The sequence below is a fragment of the Uloborus diversus genome, chromosome 8 (genome assembly GCF_026930045.1).
Source record: "Uloborus diversus isolate 005 chromosome 8, Udiv.v.3.1, whole genome shotgun sequence".
Taxonomy (NCBI): Eukaryota; Metazoa; Arthropoda; class Arachnida; order Araneae; family Uloboridae; genus Uloborus; species Uloborus diversus.
Genome location: NC_072738.1, coordinates 61,798,734 through 61,817,769, shown reverse-complemented (window position 1 = coordinate 61,817,769; position 19,036 = coordinate 61,798,734). Strand labels below are relative to the sequence as shown.

At 29.5% G+C, this 19,036-nt stretch overlaps 1 protein-coding gene across 1 annotated transcript in view; it reads left to right on the top strand.

The window, feature by feature from the left end:
• Nucleotides 1–15,451, top strand: part of LOC129228384 (protein O-linked-mannose beta-1,2-N-acetylglucosaminyltransferase 1-like) — a 58,542-nt gene extending 43,091 nt beyond the window's left edge. Inside the window, exons 7-17 of the mRNA XM_054863061.1 lie at nucleotides 539–643; nucleotides 3,243–3,338; nucleotides 4,176–4,252; nucleotides 6,948–7,041; nucleotides 8,434–8,483; nucleotides 9,001–9,127; nucleotides 9,577–9,688; nucleotides 11,033–11,182; nucleotides 12,435–12,629; nucleotides 12,994–13,134; nucleotides 15,322–15,451. Coding sequence (XP_054719036.1) covers nucleotides 539–643; nucleotides 3,243–3,338; nucleotides 4,176–4,252; nucleotides 6,948–7,041; nucleotides 8,434–8,483; nucleotides 9,001–9,127; nucleotides 9,577–9,688; nucleotides 11,033–11,182; nucleotides 12,435–12,629; nucleotides 12,994–13,134; nucleotides 15,322–15,451 — 1,277 coding nt within the window. The remainder of the gene's footprint in view (nucleotides 1–538; nucleotides 644–3,242; nucleotides 3,339–4,175; nucleotides 4,253–6,947; nucleotides 7,042–8,433; nucleotides 8,484–9,000; nucleotides 9,128–9,576; nucleotides 9,689–11,032; nucleotides 11,183–12,434; nucleotides 12,630–12,993; nucleotides 13,135–15,321) is intronic.
• Nucleotides 15,452–19,036: the final 3,585 nt, after the last annotated feature.

Here is a 19,036-nt window from a genome sequence, read left to right as displayed (position 1 = left end):
CACAAAATCAATATTTTTAAAAAATCTTTTTTTTAAATTTGAATTTTAAACAAAAATTTTGCCCAAATTTCTTATTTTGAGGGCAAAAATTCGTTGCTTGTTTTTAACTTTGGTACCAATCAAAAGGTCTGATTTATTTGTACAAGATTCACTTCATTTAAGCTTTATAAATCAATTAGATCGTCTGTAATTCAGGTTTAAGCAACAAAAAAAGTTAGGCTTAGAGATGTGCTTTTGTTTTTCAGAATGCATTTTTGGTCTTTTCTTGCTCATTTTTATGATTTTTTGCATTTTTGCGGGGGGGGGGGGAGGGTGTTTTTTTTTTCAACTTTTGTGTTTTACCTTTGCTTTTTCCCCTTCTATTTTTCTTTTTCTTTTCTTTTCTTTTTTTTTGTGCATTGGACTTCAAATTTATGGCATTGTTTTGAAGAACTGATGCACGTTTTTTCATCATGCTCTTTTTTGTATATTCAGCTTTTGTGATCTTAAAATGATGATTAAAACTGTTTTTTAAAAATATTTCGCAATTTTCTTTTAGTCAAAGGAAGAATTGTTCATCCTGATCCTGCACCGTTACATAATAAACAACGAGTGGAATTTTGTGAAATTAATGAAAATGTTGACTTTCCCCTTTTTTGTGATGGTAAGTATGAGTTGTTTCTTCTTTGTGATATTGATTAAGCATTTTAAGTGGTAATTGTTATAGAAACACTGCCTCATCAGCAATGCTGTTTCATAACTAGATCAGGGTTCCCAACTGAGCCCCTTTTCACTATAAATCCTTTTTTTAGTTTCAAGTACCTAGAAGTGTTTTTTTTTCAAAATCTGATACCTTTTTTTCCTTTTTCCTGCATAATTTCTGTTTCATTTTGAATTTTCCTTGTAACTTCTTTCATGCCTTTGCATTTTTTTCTTAATAATAATAATAATAATAATAATAATAAATGAATAAAAAAAAGAATATTTGCTAATGATTGTTAATTTGTAAATTTTGGATTAAATGGGGATATGTCAGCTAGAGTTCAAAACTTGTAATTAATTAAGTCAGCACAGGTTCGTGTTCTAGGCAAAATTAATTTCAACTAAATTTTTTTTAAAATTCAATTTATTGGTGAAAATTTGCCGATTATAAATAATTGTCAAAATGACTAATTACTGGCAATTAGTCAAGAGGTCAATTTTTTACCTTCAAATGTTAAAGTAAAGGTCCTTTTTTAGAATTTAGGTCCCTTTTCTTCCTAGAGACAAACTAAAAATCCATTGGTGCCTGCTGGACTGATAAGAAAGTTACAAGTTACTGTCGCATGGCCAGTGCTAAAGCAGAACTGCAAACAAATACTGAACAGCTCTTTGGGACTTGCACATTACTGCAGTTTCACCTTTGCTTTGAGTTATTAGTCTGGAATATTAACCATAACAGAGCTGGAGGCTGTTCAATTCTCTGCAAATAAAATTTCCTAAGAATTGGCTTTGTCTTATTCTATTTTAAAACGCATGAATGATAAGAAATTCTGCTGTTCTTGTGTTATTTTTTCCTGAGATTCTTAAAGATGCCTTAGCTTCATAAAACCACTAATGACACCCGCATGGCTTTGCTCGTAGTAGAAAATTAAAAGGTCTTTTGGTTCGCCTGGTATATTTACAAATAACGTATGATGAATTTCTCACCAATTGGCTCGCCCATGTTACGATTCCGCATCATGATAACTTGGTAATTTACTTGTCCATTTTTATGATAATTTTGCTTGGGAAAATGTTCTAAAAATTGGAATTGAAAAAGAACAAAAGCGAATTTTGGAAAAATCGCTTTGTGGTGCACACCCCATGGTACAAAATAATTTTGTGCCAAATTTCATGAAAATCGGGGGAACGATCTAGGCGCTATGCGCGTCACAGAGATTCTGACAGACAGAGATCCGGACAGAGAGACTTTCAACTTTATTATTAATAAAGATAAAATTTGTAATTAAAGAATGAAATTTCTGATAGTTTAAAATTTCATTCTTGGATTCTATTTTACCTTAGTTTTATTTATTTATGCATTTTTTAAAATTTGAAAACCATTATATTGTTTCTATCAAATAATTTGTTCAACTCTTGGTGCACTAGGTATTTTTTTGCCTGTTAATCCAATCTTACCCCTTTTTCTTTTTGGTATTACGCTTTTTAAAAATTAAGCTTTTATTTTTTATTTGGTTTAATATCTTTACTAAGTTATTTAGAATTTTGAAAGCTATTTGTCTGGTTTAGATTTTTAATTTTCTAAAATATTTTCTGCAGTGAGGCCAAAAATAATATACTAAGTTATCTCAATGATTTAGAACTTCACGACCATGGACCACACACAAAGTATTGTGAAGTTCTGTAAATCAATTTTTTCATCTTTTACTGTGAAACTTATTACATCAGTGGCTATTCACGTTGTCCTATCCAATTTTATGTATTTTTCATTTCAAGAAAAGCATGGTTTCTTGGATAAAGTTGAAAATATTGGTCATAGTATTGCAACCCAAGATAAAGAATTACTAAATATAAATGAAAAAATTAAAAAATGTGTTAAAAGTTAACTTTTTAAATTAAAAATTAAAAGCAAAATAAATGGTCAAATTTTAAAGTTTTTATTCTACATGCATTTTTTTTACTGAGCATCCCCCCCCCCCAGTCTCTTTTAATAATGTCCACTGTTTTATCTATTACATTTTCCTTCCTGTTAGGGAAAAAAGGTAGTTTCCATCAACATTTTAATGGTAGAATCTAATTGGCTGTCATATCTGAATTTTGAATGGCTTTGAATTTTATCTCACATATGATTAAAAAAACTACATTTTTGTTTCAAACATTGTTTATTTTTATTTAGTTATTTTTTCGGTTCCTACTGAACTGTTTGCTTAATATGATGAACACCTTTGTCTTAACTGAACAGAATAAATAGCCCTATTAGGGGAAATATTAATCAGTACTTAATTAGTGAATCTATTTGTGTGATTTTACGAATTTTGTAAAAAGTTTTTCTGCATTAAAGTACAATATTTCCAACAATACAATTTTTTCATTCATACAGCAGAATTTGCACCTTAAAGGCCAAAAATAATTTTTAAACTGTAAAGACATTGTTAATTATAGTTATAGAATATTCATTTTCTTCATTGAGGACATTTTTTAATGAAAACAAATCTTGCAACTAAGGTTGTTCCTTTGTTTACATAATATTAGTTACAGTTCAATTCAATTTAACATTTCAGCTGATGTAGTGAATGATCCTTTGTATCCCGCTCCTATCTGGAAACAACCATCTGCAATCAGTAAAATCTATGATGTTCCAATTCTTGTGATGAGTGGTAAGTTTCAGTGTAATGAAAAATATTTTAGTACTATCTTGTGTAGTTATACCATTTGAGTTTTAATTTTTCTTCATGACTTTTTGATTCAAATATTTCCTCACAGTTTTTTAAATTAGTTTATTTCCAGCCTTATAATTAAGTTTTTAATATACTGGCAAAAAGTAAGTTAAAAATGGGAAAAATTATAAAAATTGTCAAATTTTGAAAGGAATTATTCTTTTTTTTTCAGATTAGTTAATCTAATAATAATCTACTACAGTAGGCTCTCTGTTTAACGATGCTCTATTTAATGACTTTCTCTATTTAAGACGGCTTTTCACGGTCCCAGATGGACCACTGTAGTGTTAAAAGCATTCTATTTAAGGACGTTTTCTACTTAAGGACGGTTTTTTGTGGTCCCTTGAAGGTCGTTAAACAGAGAGCCAACTGTATTTGTCCTTATACGCAAAAGTAGTCTTTATCATGCACATTTTTGTCATTTAAATTGATGCAGAAAAGTACTTCCAAATATATCTTCCAAAACTTTTAATGTCTGTAAGCGTTTAAAAGAATTTCAAATGCTTATGTTGTATGTGTAGAAAAATGTAACATATTTTGATTATGCATAAACTTTGATCTATCTTATTTTTTCTTGAATAAAACTAATTTGTAATTGTTCTATTAAATTAAAAAAAATAATTACATTAGAAAGGAAAATCAGTATATTATTCTATCGATTTATTTATTTATTTATTTTAATAAGAAAGGATTAGTAAAAATTTTTTTTTTTCAGAACCATCAAAAATGTTAAATAATGTTTTGTTCAGTATATAAGAAAATTTCATTTCTTTTCAGGCTCTGATATACAGTACTTGCCATTAACTTTAGAAACTTTGATTCGTCAGCCTGGAATTAAACCAGGAAATGTTGCAGTAAGAGTTTTAATTTTTCTTTTACTTATGCTTGCTAAAGACATCTGTATTTATGTGAAATGAATTGCCTAAAAGCTTGATGAAATGAGAATTGATTTTTATTTCCCCATTAATAAAAAAAATAAATTATGTTTTTTTTTTAAATTCTTTTCATTAACTTTTTTGTCATTTTATTCCAGAAAACGTATACATTTTAATTTTCAAAATATTATGTATATCTGGCTCTATGAAACTAGTTGATAAGAAAGGTTTTTTTTTTAGTAAAAATGATGGGGATGTCAAATTTTTCTACTTTAAATTTAGTAAAAAATTATGTCATCATTGTGGTGTAAAGTCATCAACTACTTTCAATTTTCATAATTTAATGAAATAAGGGAAAGACAAAGAATCTTTTGGAAAAACCTGAAAATTATGGGTAATTCATCAGGAACTAAATAAGATTTATTCTTTTTTTAAAAAATTTGAATTTGCTTTAGTTGGTCAGACGTTATTGCTTCAACTTGTACTTTAGTATGCTGTTGATTTTTTCTGTTTATTAAGCTCTATTTTTTTTTTCAGTTTTAACTGAACTTAAGTTATTTTGAAAATTTATGCAGTAAATTTTCAGTGACTTAAGCTCCTAGGTTTAATATTTATTAAATTCTAACTGTCTACTATAATTTAGTATTAAATTCATTCTTTTTGTTAACATCTACGAATTTTTACTGAAACATTTTCTGAAAAAATAATTTTGCTTTGATTAGCTCTTTAATAAGAATCATATGGTATGTTTCTATTGAACTTAATGCTTTAATTAAAAACACAATCACACAGCCTTTTTTAAATGATTATTTGGACTTCGTGCTTAAAAGCACAATCACTTACAGTAAACTCTTGATTATCTGGGGCCTTTTACACTTTCAAGATTTTTTTTTTCATTGAAATTTAACTGAAAGTAGGTAAATGCACACATTTTAACTCAACAAGTAGAAAATCTAGTTTTAAGCATTCATATTTCTTTCTTCCCCCTCCCTTCCAATGATATCAAACCTTTCAAGTTCACCAAAACCAGACTATGAAACCTGCTTTTTAGATTTACCCTTTTTAATGCTGTAGGTCTACGTTAATTACTGATTTTTAGATTTACCCCTACTTACTGATTTTTAAATATGAATCATTAGCATCCTTTTTTTTGGCTTTTATATACATTTTTTACAAACACTGTCATTATTTTCACTGTAGTTTGAATGTTATGGATTTTTTTAAGCAGGACTGTCCAACTGGCGGCCCGCCAGCACATATTGTGCGGCTCGCTATATTCTTATTCAGCATATTTCTTTTTTTGACTTTTTATGCTATCAAGAAGCATCCGAGACTACCATTCTTGGTCAAGCTGGTGTCCCTGAAATTTCCTCTTGATCACTCTTTTACTCCTTTCATTATATTGGGAGAAAAAGGTACAGGACATCTACAGGTCAAGGTCAAGTAGTCCTACCCTGCACGCTGGTGTTCAAACCAATTCCTAGAAATAATATTGCCTCATGTTGGTGGGGGAGACAGGGAGGGAAGAGAGAAACATTTCAGATAAGCAAAACCTGCCTGCAATTGGTTAAAAATAAAGACCCCTCCCTCCCCTCACTGACTCTACGGCCTTTGTTGATTTCAATAAAGAAATTGAGTGCTTGCTCCAGCAGTTCATTGTTAGACCTTCTTCGGCTGGCAACGACAAACATTGATGTTGACATTTCTGCCCTTGTAAAGAAGGCGGATTGGCCTCAGTTTTCCCATTAAAATGTAAGCAAATTGTTTTATAATCCTTCTATTTCATTGTTTTATAATTAATAATTCAACTATTAATTGTCATTGTGTAAGAGGTAAGAGGTTATTGTTCAACTTTTTCAAACTGCGTCCCGCTAGGTGATCAGTGATCAGAATTCTAGCCCATGGATTCTTTGCAGTTGGACAGCCTTGAGCTATTGCATACGCTAGCATCGTTTTAACCTAATTTACAGCTCATTCGCGAATTCTTATATATCCTTTGTTACTGTTGCAACCTATTCCGCAGAAAATTGGGAGTTTACTGTAGGTTGTTTCTAATGATTATTTGGACCCGTTTAAAAGCCCTACATTTTCCAAAAACACTCTGTGAACCCTGATACCATTTCGGGGGCTTAGAGTCACACAGACATAACTTCACCCACTCTCAGTTTGAGTTACATTTGTGTGACCCTAAGCCCCCCCCCCCCCCAATTTATTACAGTATGTAAGTTAGACGGATTTTTCATGAAACAGGAAGTGGAAGGTTTATGAAGTTTATGCATACAATTATTGATGATGAGGCTGTTCTGGGAAAACCTCAGTCATACCTCTTCAATTTGAGGAAATTCAGAAAAGGCTTTAGAGGGAGTTTTCTTAAGACTAAATAATCAGTAAAATAGTGAATCAGTAATCTGATTTTTGTTGTGATGCTACCTATTCTGAAAGTTGGAAAAATATATCAACAGGTTAAGTATGAAATGGAATTTTTATCACTGATTTCATTCAGAGCCTGTACAACCAAGCTTGATACTGCAGTATTTTACTCCTAGAAAGTTTTAAATCTTGCATATTTATATACATTTTAATTTTACTTTCTTAGTTAACTATAACTTTAATTAAAATTGCCTTTTAGATTTTCGTGAAAATCTTTTGCCACATTTTTCTATTTTCCTCATAGGTGTTTCGTCTGGAAAAGAATACAATAGTTTCAAACTTAGCCGAACTATTTGGATATACTATTGAAACCATCTATGAAAACCAAACTTACTGTGGTATGAGAAATCTATTCATGGGAGTAACGTATTTTATTGTTATTGTAGTTCATATAACTTCTGTATTGATAAAATATTTTTGAAGAGTTTTTTTTGCTAATCTTGATCTCAGTTATTATTAGTGTTTGATCTTTTTAAAATTTCCGAAACAAAGATTCAATGTATGCATTATATTTAATATGTTATAAAATACAGGGTTTGTACTTTTAAGCTATTATTTCAATTGTATTTGAATGGATTACTGCATTGAATTTTAATTGATAGAAAAAATGAGTATATATGAACAAAAATAAAATTAAAAATTACTAGATGAATTTAAAAAAAAAAAAAATTATTTTAGGTTATGTATTTGACCCAGAATAAACTGAATTGTCTTAATTAAAGACTACTTGTTTCACCTAAAGTTTAGTATTACTGGAGGGAATCTTAAGTTTATGCTTACAACTAATCGGCACGACTTTCAGAGTCACAGATATGGATAAAATTCAGGATTTAGGTCAATTTGCACTGGATATGAACCAACATAAAGTGATTTAACTGCATAGGCTCTAGTTCGTCTGCTTCGGGGGTCCAAATTTGTTATTTGAGTCCATAAAAGCCATGTTTTTTCGTTTGAAATTAAACGTTTTTTACCTTTTTCTTGCATTTGCATTGTAGTATATGAGACAATTAAATACATTCACAACATAGAATAGATCTCCCCCTCTCTCTTTCATTGTTCTGACAAGAGACGCCGAATGTCTTGAGAGGGTAGATCCCAAAGTTTCAAATACCAATGAAAACGCCATTGCAAATCTGGAGGCCTGCAAAGCAGTATGGTTCAGATGGCAAAAACTTGAGGATCGCGAATCTGGACAAACTTCTGTATTTGGGCCAATTCGTACTAGATATGAGCCCTGGTAAAATAATTTGAGTGTATAGGCTCTAGTTCGGCTGCAAGGAGGTTCTAAATTTGCTTGTTTGGCTCCAGAACTATAAGAGTGTTTTCTTTGGAATTTGAAACTTTGGCACAACATTTGCTCTCCTTACATCTGTGGCGTCTCTTGTTAGTACAACGTAAGGGTAGTGAAATTTGCTCTATACTGTGAATACATTCCGTTGGGCGATACTTCAATGCAATGTCAGGAAAAGAGTCAAAAAAATCAATTTCAAAGGAAAAACCATTGCTTTTCTGAAGCCAAAATAGAAACTTTGGACTCCCATTATGGCCGAACTATAGCCTATGCAGTCAGACCACCGTACCTGGGATCATATCTAGTGGGAATTGACCTAAATCCAGAATTTCGTCCAGATCCGTGACCATCAAGGTTGTGCCGTTTGGTAGTTAGTAGTATTTTATACGTTTCGCAAAACATTTATAACCCTCAGACACATTTCTTATGGTTGTTGTAGATCGTGTCGCTGAAGCTTTTGAAATTGCTAGTGCAGTCTTTGGAGATAAAGTAAGTTTAATTTGTTTTGGAAAGAATGTTCCTGATGCATGGTAAAAAGTGTATTCTAAATTCCATTAACTTTTGTGTTCTATTTCTGCCCAGTATTTTACTTAGTACTTAATTGTAATTTGTTTTCTTTCATGGCAAAAAAACCCCCCTCTTATTACAAGTATTTCTTTGGAAGTAAAATGTATTAATATACCATTTTTTATTTATCATTGGAGGAAGATTCTCCAGACTATTCTGCCAGCCCACTGCAAAAAGAATAATTAATGATCTTTATTATTTTTTATTAACTAGTTTGTTTTATCATTAGTCGGTTTTTAAAATTTTATTGGTTAATATTTTTAAGTCTTAAATTTTTCTTGCCAATTTTTACTTTAAATTTTTTATTATAACTCCAGTTTTTTCCTTATTTTATCTATATATATTTTTCTTTTATTGGATTTTTTTGAGAAAAAGTGCATACATAAATAAATAAATAATTTAAATTATTTTTGGATTGATTAACTATTCTAAATTTTAGAAGCATTTTTTGCTCATCGGAGAAAATGCTATCATGGCTCCTGATTTTCTTTATTTTATGGGACAATCCTTATCTATAATGAATATTGATGAATCTATAGCTGCAGTTTCAGCTTTAAATGAAAATGGTAAGTTTTGTAATAATAATATTTATTATTATTATTTAGAATTATGGTAACATTGTGAGATCATTTCAGTGTCAAACTACTGAGTTCAAAGAATAACTCATATTGATGAGATTTACTGCTTTAAAAGCTCAAGAATGCAAATTTAATTTGGAATTTTCATTTGGTTCAGTTTTATAATCAAAACTGGAACTTATAAAAACGTCCTCAATCAAAAAAGAAAATACTCTAAGTGAAAAATTAACGCTAAATTAACCAATTGCAAAAAAAAAAAAAAAAAAAAAGAAAAAAAAGTTTTATTTTTTAAACTATGGTTTCAATTTTAACTAGATACTTTCGTTTTTCCACTTGATACATTTTACGATCATTCTGGTGAACCACTGTTTTCCTCCTTAAAATATTAATAAACTGAATTTTGTATACTCAAAATATTTTTTAAATTTTTTTTTCAGGATTCAGGACTGTATCTGGTGACCCTTCTCTTGCATATCGAGTGGAATCATTTACCAGCCTTGCAGTTTTAGTGAAATGGAACTTCATTACAAAATCTTCCTGTAGCAATCGGTGAGTCATTGTTTTTTACTGACAAATATAGATTAGAGTAAAATATGGGCTTAGCCGTATATTTAGTAAATTATGCATGAATCATTACAATAAATTTTCACATGTATACATAGATATTAGTTTATGGGAAGTTTGAGCATTAAATATTCAAACTGAGGTATATGCATCAACCTGTCAAAGAAGAATGAATGGCACAGCCAGAAATATTTTTTGGTAGGGGTTAGCAAAATAGGAAATTATTGCTATGGTTCTCATTTATTTCTAATGTGCAAAGTATTTAATGTACTTCACCAAACATTTCTATGGTTTATGAATTATATTACTCATTTTTGTTAAAAACAATCAAAAAATTGTACTGATGTAACAGGGACATTAAAATAAAGAAAGGGGGGGGGGGGAGTGCACAGTTGATTTATCATTTCCTTTACTTTAAATCTTATATCCATACTGCATGTTTTTTTTTGCGAGATCGTTTAAGTTAAAACCTCCTCTTGAAATACGTCTTTTTGAATGAGTATAAGAGCTAAGCCATTTAATTGTTATTTTCTAAATCTTAGGGCCATAGTGAAAACTCTGGTTATACCAAAATGTAAAGCTGAAGTATAGGGGAAACAATCTGACAATAACTTAAAAATATATCAGTCTTGTTTGCTACACTTGGAATGTAATTAAGAGCATGTTTGGAAAGTTTATGATGCTGCTGTCTTTTTTGCAAAACTTCTAGCTTAGTTTTGAATGGTGATTTTTTCTCCTAAATGTTCTTAGGAATTTGCTTTTGCTTTTCTTCCAAATGGTATGGATAAAAACATTTAATAATAATAATAATAATAATAATAATAATAATAAAGATTGCTGTAATGAAATAATAATAATAATAATAATAATAATAATAATAATAATAAAGATTGCTGTAATGAAGGTAAAAAAATCATCCATGAAAATAAATTAATATATTTATCCTAACCTGGATATCAATTTTGTAATTCTCACTCCAAATAACTTTGATTGTTATGTAAATGAGAATATTTTCTAAATGATCTCTTTTAAGCATGATTCTTTTCTTTTATGATTTACTCTTTATCAATACAATTTCATAGCTTTAATAAATTAGCAAATCAATTAATTGTGTTGGTACTATTCACATCAGTTAGTAATGATTGAAAATTGCATAATCATGCAAAATTCTTATTTCTTAAAAATCAAATAAATACAATCTTAAAAATGTTGCTAATGTGCATGGCTGTTAATTTTTTCTCTTCAGTAATTTTTCATTGTTTGAAACACTGAGCTGTTTAGTGAAATACATGATATTTCTGTATGAAAATAAAATAATTTGTATTTCAGCTCTGCAATTGATCCATTATATCTTTCAACCAAAATTACTGGGGATGTTCTAGTGCCAGATGTATCACGGGTCACACTTGCAGCTCCGATGTCTGGTTCACACTCTGATGTCTCTCTTACTCATCTTTCTTATGACAGAACAATAACATAGTAAGTGTGATTATCACAAATATAATCTCTATTTTCACCACATTTATCATAGACTTCATTTTGAAATATTTGGAAATGTTTGTACTAAATAGAAGTACAGTGGACTCCTGCTGCAACGCAATTTGACTTACGCGAGATGGATCTTGTACAAGTTTTTTACGAGTAACCTATCACAGAGCTAACGCAAACTCCTTGACTGCAACACGAGATTTTTCAGAAGTAAACTGTGGGGCATAAATATCAGCTTCGTTATTTGCCACTAAATATAGGGTTTGTGAATGGACTTTCATTCTTTAAGTATCACTGAAGATGGAAATTCCCACTCTACACTAGTTTAAACCTCGCTTTGTTATCTTGAATGGATATCCACTCCATACTTTCCATTCATTTTTTCAGTCTTAATGTGAAAGTTAATTAAATGTAATTGCATCCAAGTGCACTGCTTCATCTAAAACCAGTGAAGATGGGAAGTGAAAGAGAAACTTTCTTTCAATTAAAGAAAAAATTTGGGCATCATAACGGTATTTTAGTGTTCAGCATAAATATAGTTTTTTTTATGTAGGAAATGGTAATATATAGTGAAAGAATGGTTTGTGTGAGACAGTTTGAGGGGTTTTGACTATTGTCTAGAATAATATTGCATGTTTATAAAAAAATTTTATACATACCCTTTTCCATGACGCAAAACTTTGACTCAGATGGTGTTTGTATTTTATTGCATATTAAAGGAACAATATATACTTTTCATCCAGAAGCTCACATTTTTTTGCATTGAAAAAGGTGTTCCTTGTAACACCGAAACACGTGTCTGCAATATTTTGCAATATTTGTGCTTTCTGACGTTGGATTACTGATTTTTTGAATATATACTACCTCTGAATTGAAAGGAATAAATTATGAATGTTAAAATCGAAACGTTTTCAGTATATGTCCAAAAATAGATAATAAAATTAAATATAAGGATGTATAAATGAGTAAATAACACATTAGTAAATAAATAATGGAGTATTTTTTGTTTAAACAAATGCATTTTGAAAATTTTTAAAATGTAGGAACAAGGAAAAAGTTGTTGTAAACAATCCTTAAAAATATTGAAATATTGTAATAGGAAACTAACTACTAATAACCCTATAGCTTCTAAGTTGTACATTGTATCACTCTCACTGAGCTTACTTCCATTAAAGTTTTGCTTTTTAAAATTATGTTCTTAAATGGTTTCTATGACTAAACTTAGTTTTAAATATTGTTCCAGTGAACAAAATATTCCACTCAGAAACCCTGAACGATTGTATTTAGAAGATTATGAACGGGAATTGCAGACAATGCTGATGACAGCTGTTCCACTTGAATTTGACGCAGTTTCTTTGCAACAGTGCATGAATAACAGTGGAGAATTCCGTCAGAAACTGTATGAAAATCTTCCACTTTTTATTACTAATGCTACCAAGTAAGTTTATATTTTTTAAATAAAATTAATGTTAAAATGATCAATTGATAAACTGTTGTTAAAAGTACTGGTGTAACATAGAGCTTGTTTTTGCATGTTAACTGATCAAAGTTAAAAATTACTGAATTTATTGGATAGTAAATTGATTTATGTGTTAAAGAAGAACAATTTCAAGCGTTTTATTTGTTTTTATTTTAAGAAAGATATTTTAAGTTGCTATATGCAAATTACATGTATGAAAATGGGTGTTAATAATATGAGGATGGATTATTTTCTCTTTTGTACATTGCACAAAAGTGTATCACACTCTGGTATCCTTAAAAATAAATGTGATGTTGTAGCTAAAGTTTTTTTTGTTTCTCAGCTTATCTTCTCAGATATTTGTGGTTTACTTCTATGAAGAAAAAGATTCAGATACGTCAACAATTAGACACTTGACAAAATGTTTTAATTTGTTTCACCATCCTCAGTATCCAGTAAGAGGCATGTTCAGGCACATTTTACGGTAAGTGTTTGCAACTTTTACAATATGGCCTGAATTTTGATAAATAACCTAGTTGTGTTGAAATACTAAACAAGCACTCAAAGCTGTTAAACTTTCAAAAACTGATGATCGAATTGGAATCAAGGTTCACTTCTCAAAACTGAAGGGAACGAGAAATATTCAAAATAAAGGCTCTTTGTTACACTTTTGTTGTCGCAAAAAAGTGCAGTTAAAAAACTGTAGGATGACAAAAAAAAGCTTAAAAGTGAATCAGAAATTTATACGACACATTAATTTTATAGCACATATAATTTTATTGCATCTCAGCAACATAAAATTGAATAGAATATTTTGCATAACAAAACTAGGAGTAAGGCTACTAGCAATAGATAGGCCAACAACCTGGTTATGACATCCAGAGACCCCAGTTTCGTGCTTGTTTTGGGCTCATCACCTACCAGTAAAATTAATTTATTCGCTAAATTAGAGCCAGAAAAAAGTTTACATTACTGATAATGATTATTGCTTTTTGCCAATCTAAAAATTTCTCCTCTTTCAACCTAAACGTAAATGAGCTCGTCCAAGATCAAGCATCTCTTGACTATAGAGACAGTCTATAATCTGTCCTAAACAAGGTCATGTATCAGTTTTTTTTTGAAAAACTTTTCTTTGTGAAGATCATTTACTAGACGTAAGATTCAGTTTTGACAGTCATACTTAACTAAAGAGCATATAAAGAATATCTCGGTTACCTAGGATTTATATAAAAAAATGTAATTATTAAAAGGTTGCACAACGTATTTTGAAATATGCTAATTTGAAAAATTAGCTCTTTGAGATATAGTAGAACATAACGTGTCCTAGCGCACTCACATCAAGTTTTAATGATCTGCTTCACCATTGCTAAGGAATAGATGCAAAAAACATGACATAAATTATTGCATGCAATGATTAAAGAATTGGAAACTAAGTACATGTATACATAATAGAGGTGGAGGTTTAGATTTACCATGCAAGATACTGTATAATAGTTCCTCACAGACTACATACAGTATTTAAATATTTTCCTTTTTTGTTCAGTAAATGATGAGAGTTAATTTTTGTTACAAAATGTAATTAAGTATTGTAGTGTTATGTACTGTTTTGTTTGTTACGTACATATATACTTTTTAACCACTTTACTTGATTAAATGACATACTATTTTCCTAAAGTGGTATTTTCTTGGTTATTTCGAAAACCATTTCACTACCCATGGTCCCAATTAGTTTAGAATTTTGAAAGTGTATTGCACATCTTTTTTGCTTACAAGAGAATCACACAAATAGTCTAATAAAGAAAGGAGTTTAAATAATTAACAATTAAAATGCATCTTGAGACAGATTTTTGATGCAAAAACTATATGCTCTCATTTGCCTGTCATCAAGATGTACGGTCTGAAGTCTCGCAAAAATTTCGAGGAAAGCGCAGAATTTGAACACTCAGCAAGAAATGGATGACTCAATTTCAGTGTGCATCCGTCTACAAATCGTGTGAAAGATGTCTTCCGATTCCCACTGAAACTCACTAAAGATGGCACCTTTTCTTAAAATTTCGGCAGACTTTAAGATCTTATATTGCTACAACGGGGACATGAAGGCAAATAATTAGTTAGTCCAGAAACATGCTTTACAATGCTCTTACAATTGCTACTTATTTGTTTTATATTTTTCACTAGAAAATCGCCCGTCAAGGTGTGACGGGTGAAAATTGCTTCTACATTTGAATGAAGCAATTGCCTGTTTCGTGATATTTTGATGGTTGAAAATGTAACCCTAACATCAGTGGATTAAACCTACAATCCAGTAGATAGTGTTCATTGTTGACCATTTTTACATTTTTTATTATCCTAAAATGACAGTATTACCAGTAAAACAGTCAAGTTACCGGATCCAGTTCAGCCCTGTCAAAATAAAGCATTTCGTTGCATGTCAAATATTATCAAAATATCATACCGTGGCTCGAGTTGCATTGTTGATGACATCAGCGTTACTTGATCATTCGCTATTATGTATATGAGGTTTATTACACCATCATGTGGTTTCTTCCTGGTTAGAAGGGCAGTAATGAGCTGATTTTTATTTATTCATTTATTTTTTCAAATTGGGGAGGGGGTGGGGGACTTTCCAATTGTAACCTTTAGACACTTATTACTATAATTTCTTTTACAGATTCATGCTAAAAGAGAACCAAATTATGATGGTTGGATCAAAATCACCATTTTTTCACTTTAAACCACCTAGAACTCCTGTTCTCATGCTAGATCACCAACTTCGAACACTTGTAAATGTTTTCCTATGACACAATTTTACTCAAATGTTGTCATTTTAAATCTTCCATTGTCATTCTTTATTTCGAGGCAAGGAATCTTTCAGCCAGAAAATGAAGATTCTTTTAGAGAAAAACTTGTAGCAATTGGTTTTTAAGGGAAAATTATTGATAATTTTAACTGCGTAGAACATGTGCACAAATCCTCAAATGAGGCTTTTATATATTGTGGAGTCGCCGCATAAATATTATGTTGTTACAAAAAAATTTTTTTTTTCATTAATTATATAAAATTATCTATTTCTCGTAGTGCAATATATTTATTTTTGAAGTTACACTTCTTGCTGCTTCTTCTTAATATTTAAAATGGAATGGGATTTACCCGAGGTAGTATAATGTGTTGCATTTGTGCAAGCAAATCTTTACCTGTCAGAAGGAAAAGACTTGTACTTTAGAATAAACTGTTGAAAATTATTTGATATAGAGTGGAATAGAAGTAAATTATGTAAATAAAAATAATCTTTTGTGGAAAAGAAAGAGCTTTACATTTTAGTTGATCTGAATTATTTTAATTCTTGCTTAACTTGCTTTTTTTCCCCTCAGGATTTTTTTTTACTAAGTATTATAATGTATTGTTTTGAAATTTTGTGTATGATACCTACTGTGATCTGAAAATTCACCATGATCTGAAAACTATTAGTGTGAAGTGGTTTTTGTTAAATTGAGTGGAATCATTGATTAAAAATAACTCCATGACAATTTTTGGCTATAATAAGTGACATTTACTGAATCTACGAGAAGATTTGACAATTTTCAGAATGTTTCCAAAGATTTATCACTAGTAAATGTATGAATTAATTAGTTTTATTGTGAATAGATGAACTATGCAACCAGTCAGTTGATTTGTGAGTTCAGTTCTGCTGGAACTAACAATTTTAGAAAGAACTTAAACATCAAAAAACAAATTACCTTAAAAAAAAACTATGGATTTTAATTTATAATTCAAAAAGTGTTTAAAAATATTCTGAATGTTTAACAAATATTTAGCATGCATTGGATCAACTTTTTTTTCTTGAAAAAAAAATCGCAAAGAGAAACATTAGATCATAGATGGAAATTTAAGAGCTGTTACTGGTGAACAATATCATGATTTTTGGGAAATCATAACCTGAATCATCCTTGATTTAACCTTCACATAAAAAGTTTTTATTTTTTGCATTTATATTATTGTTATAAAAATTAAAAAATATTCTAATTTAGATTAATCTATGCTAATTTTGGTTGATTTTTTGAAAATATGCAAAAAATTGAACATTGAAAAAATAAAAAAAGTTCTGATTTTTATTTTGGCTCAAAGACGAATAAAGGTACTTAACACTTTTTAAAGGAATGCTGTGAAAAAATGATAAATTGTGGGAAAAAAAAATCTTTTCAAAATTTGAATAAAGACAATCAAGTGTGTTTATTTTTTCCCATAATTTTTTTAAAACTATTTTTTGTCTTTAGTGTTCCCCAAAAAGAAAGTTGGGAAAAGTTAGTATCTTTATAATCAACATTACTATCAACTCAAATATTCCTTTATCTCAAGTTTTCATTGGGTCCCAGACTCATGGGAAGTTCCCACAACTTTCTCAAAACTCGTAGATTTTAGCTGGTCTCTTGGGAATTCGAGGAGAGGGTTTGGAACTAATCAATTCTAGATTATTCAAGGTACTTAAAAATCTTTTAAAGAAATTAATACTAGTAGCTTACCCATGAGCCATTTATACTGCATTATTTAGCTTTTAAAATTTTTTTTCGGAAAACATATTTATTTTTTAAAAAATTAACTCCTTTTGAATCAAGATAAGTATTACTTTCATGCAGTAAAACAGATTTATTTTGCTGGTTTGTATCCTGCTAGTATTTTTATGATATTTTATCTTAATTTTAAACTTTTCTTTTAAAAAATCAAATTAAAAAAAGATAGAAAAAAACTATTAAATATTATTCAACAATTAAGATTCTGTTTAGTTGTAAAAATGCTTTCAAATTTAAGTGCAAAAATTTGAGGAAATAGTAATTGAATATTTCTTAAAATAATTAATATTTCTCGTGGTATATTTGTTCAGGGAAGGAACTCTGAATTTAGCTAACTTGTAAACTTGATTGAAATAATTAAATGAAACTTGGATTATTTGAAAAGTTCTTAACTGGTTGATTGTCTCAATTGTTTTAAAAAAATATTATGAATAACCAAGTCAATCATATTCTATTCATTTTTTATTAGGCTTTTTTGTATTGTTATGTGTTTTTTCTAGTCTAGTTTGCATTTGTATTTAGTCAACTTGCTGGACAAGTGCCTGTTTTCACCCACTAGAAATTCGGTGAGGTGAAACTGTGATCTCAAAAGAAGTTATACTACTTACTGAAATTATAAGCACCAAGTGTATATTGACATGTTTATTTTATTATTCAAGTGTTAGAAAAAATGACTCCCTCTATATTTTCCTATTATTTGGTGCAGTTATATATTGGTAGACCAATAGTAAAAGTTTGTTATGTTATGTAAATTTGCTATTTATTCTATTGAAATTAAGGTAAATGAAAGGTTTAGTGAAATTAGTGCAAAAATTATTATATTGGAATTGAGATACATTTTGAATTTATTGAATACATGTATCAGCAAAAAGTAAAGGTGTGCAAGTGACAAAGTTAAGATTTTAAGTAAAACAATTCCAAGGTCTGAACTGTATAAGAGTTTTCATTTATTCATGATATTTATTTTTTAAAAGATAGAAAGTAATGTCATTTTTTTACAAACAAAGTTTGAAAAAAGTTATATTTTTAATCAATATTGTAATTACCCTCATTATTAATAGCTTTTTGCCATATAACACACAAATTTTCAATTCTGAATCAATAAAAAAATTAGTTGGTTTTGGAATAAATTTGCCTGACATTGCACCATCTGATCACTATGTGACAAACAACTTGAAAATTAAGCTGATGTGCAAAATGCCATCTCAGATATGTTGATCCAAAACCAATTGATTTTTATCAATCTGGAAGTGAAAAGTTGCACACTAAATGGCAAAAGGTTGTTGATAACAAGTGTAAATACTTTATTGATTAAAAATTAGAACTTTGTTACATTCATGGTTTGAAAAAAAAAATGACTATTTTATCCCTAATAGTATTATTTTTGAATCTCGCTGGATAGCAGCATCTATCAGTACTGCTGCTAACATCTCTCGCTGTAATAACAAGTTCGTGAATAGCTTATCACTTGCATTACTTCTCTCTGAATTTTCATTTTTGTCATATGAACCCTTTTGTTTCTATATGCCTCAAATAAGATAAATTTTTGTCACATGAACCCCTTTGACCCCTAAAATAATATAAATAAAATGCTTCATTTCCGTCATAACTTTCTAGCTATAATCCTGCTTTTACTCTCTTATGGTCATTTAATCATTTAAGCATCCAGAAATGTAAATAGAGAGCTTATACTTGATGTACAGATTTTTTTTATTCAAAAACTAATTTCACTGATTGCTTATTAAAAATGAAACAAATTCCTTTGTGCTTACAGCCTTATACTAAAAATAAAAAAAGAAAAAAAAATGCTTCTTAGAT